General features: G+C 56.5%; 1 protein-coding gene across 1 annotated transcript in view; it reads right to left on the reverse strand.

Annotated features, from left to right (window-relative positions):
• The window catches only part of FGD1 (FYVE, RhoGEF and PH domain containing 1), a 65,371-nt gene extending 64,676 nt beyond the window's left edge, over positions 1 to 695 (reverse strand). Inside the window, exons 1-2 of the mRNA XM_011946594.1 lie at positions 592 to 695; positions 3 to 333 (exon numbers count right to left, since the gene is read on the reverse strand). Of these exons, the coding sequence (XP_011801984.1) occupies positions 3 to 333; positions 592 to 695 (435 nt within the window). The remainder of the gene's footprint in view (positions 1 to 2; positions 334 to 591) is intronic.
• Positions 696 to 1,571: the final 876 nt, after the last annotated feature.

Raw genomic sequence — 1,571 nt, forward strand, 5'->3', positions numbered from 1 at the left:
ACGGGGCCGGGGGCCCGCTGGGGAGCGCTGTCTATGCGGCTGCGGTTGGGCGAGGGTTGAAGGGCTACGCTCGGCGGGGACTCTCTCGTGGACTGCGAGCCACTTCCGTGGCCCCGGGCCGAGAAGTCTGTCGGATCCAAGTGCGGGGTCTCTTCTTTCTCCCCGTATGGGAATAGATCTGGGCTCTCCTGGCTGGTTGGAAAGCGTTCTTCCTCCCGCCGCAGCCGAGGCCGGGGGCGGAGGAGAGGGGAGGGGAGAAGAGGGGAGGGGAGGGAAGAGAACGGCGGTGGCCGGGGGCGCGCGTGTGCGCCGCGCTTAGGCTGCGGGGCTCGCCTTCAGCCAGTCGTCCCAGACGATGCTCCAGCCCCTGGGGCAGGAGAACGGCCTGGGCCGGGCTCCAGTGTCCTCCCCAGCTTCAGCCTGGGGCTCGGCGGCGGCGGGCGGGAAGGAGCCCTGGGAAAGGGGGTGGGGAGGCAGGAGCCTCGCAGAGGCAGCCGCAGCCACAGCGGCGCTGGGACCCAGTTACCGGGGCCCCGCCCCCTCGCCCGGGATTTGCGCCTGACCACTCCCCCTCGCTCGGGTCCGCCTCACTTCTCGCTGCTACCGCTCTCAAGGCCCTCCTGCCCCTTAAAAAATTTCCCCTCAGCCTGCTTTCCCCACAGGCAAGTCTCCGGGCTCAACCCCCCTTCCCCCATATCTGCCCTTCCATCCCATCTCAGGTCTTCCCCCCTCTGCTTGCCTTTCACTCTCTTTTCCAAAAGCCTTTCCGCATGTTCCCGAGTGTTCCTAGGGCTGAGCTCATAGAGAACCTGTCTGTAATTCTCCTTCACTCTGCTCAGACCAGATATCATGGTCCCTTACTTAGTCACTTTCTTAAATACCCTCAGTTCCCTGATTTGTCGCATCCGTCTGGCAACATCCCAATCTTGAATCAGTCCAACTGTCCGCCTTTTCCGTGCCTGCGCCCAGGCAGCTAAACATTGCTGGAGAAAACTATTCAACTTCACAGATTTGTGCCACTATAAACCCATGGTTCCCAGCTTCTACCAGGCCCTCAGTTTTGACCCACAACCCTACTAGTCAGCTCTCCCTCCCGTTCTCCACAGTGGCCATTTCATACCTTCTCCTTTCCCCTCAAACTCCCAACTTCTCCATCTGCCCCGTAACCCTCAGCAAATAACCTGACCTACTGCAGAGAGTAAACAGAAGCCACCATAGAGGAAGCTCTTGACTTTTTGCTACGAAGCCTAGGAATTTGTCCTTGCTCCTTCCCAACAGCATCTAAACATACTCAGGCCTCTTCCATCTAAAAACAAATAAACAATTACCAATAATTCTCCCTCTCCAACCACCTCCTTCTCTTCTCTTCCACAAACTTCTCAAAAGAGTTGCCTACACCCAACTGTCTTCATTTTCCCACCTCCCACTTATCTTTCAACCCACTCCAATCTGCCTCCACTACTTGCTTGAAACTGCTCTCTCTCATCAGGGTCTGCCATGAAGCATCTCACTAAATCCCATAGAAATCTTTTCTTTTCTTTTTCTTTTTCTTTTCTTTTTTTTTTTTTTTT

This window comes from Colobus angolensis, unplaced genomic scaffold, assembly GCF_000951035.1.
Source record: "Colobus angolensis palliatus isolate OR3802 unplaced genomic scaffold, Cang.pa_1.0 Scaffold250, whole genome shotgun sequence".
NCBI lineage: Eukaryota > Metazoa > Chordata > Mammalia > Primates > Cercopithecidae > Colobus > Colobus angolensis.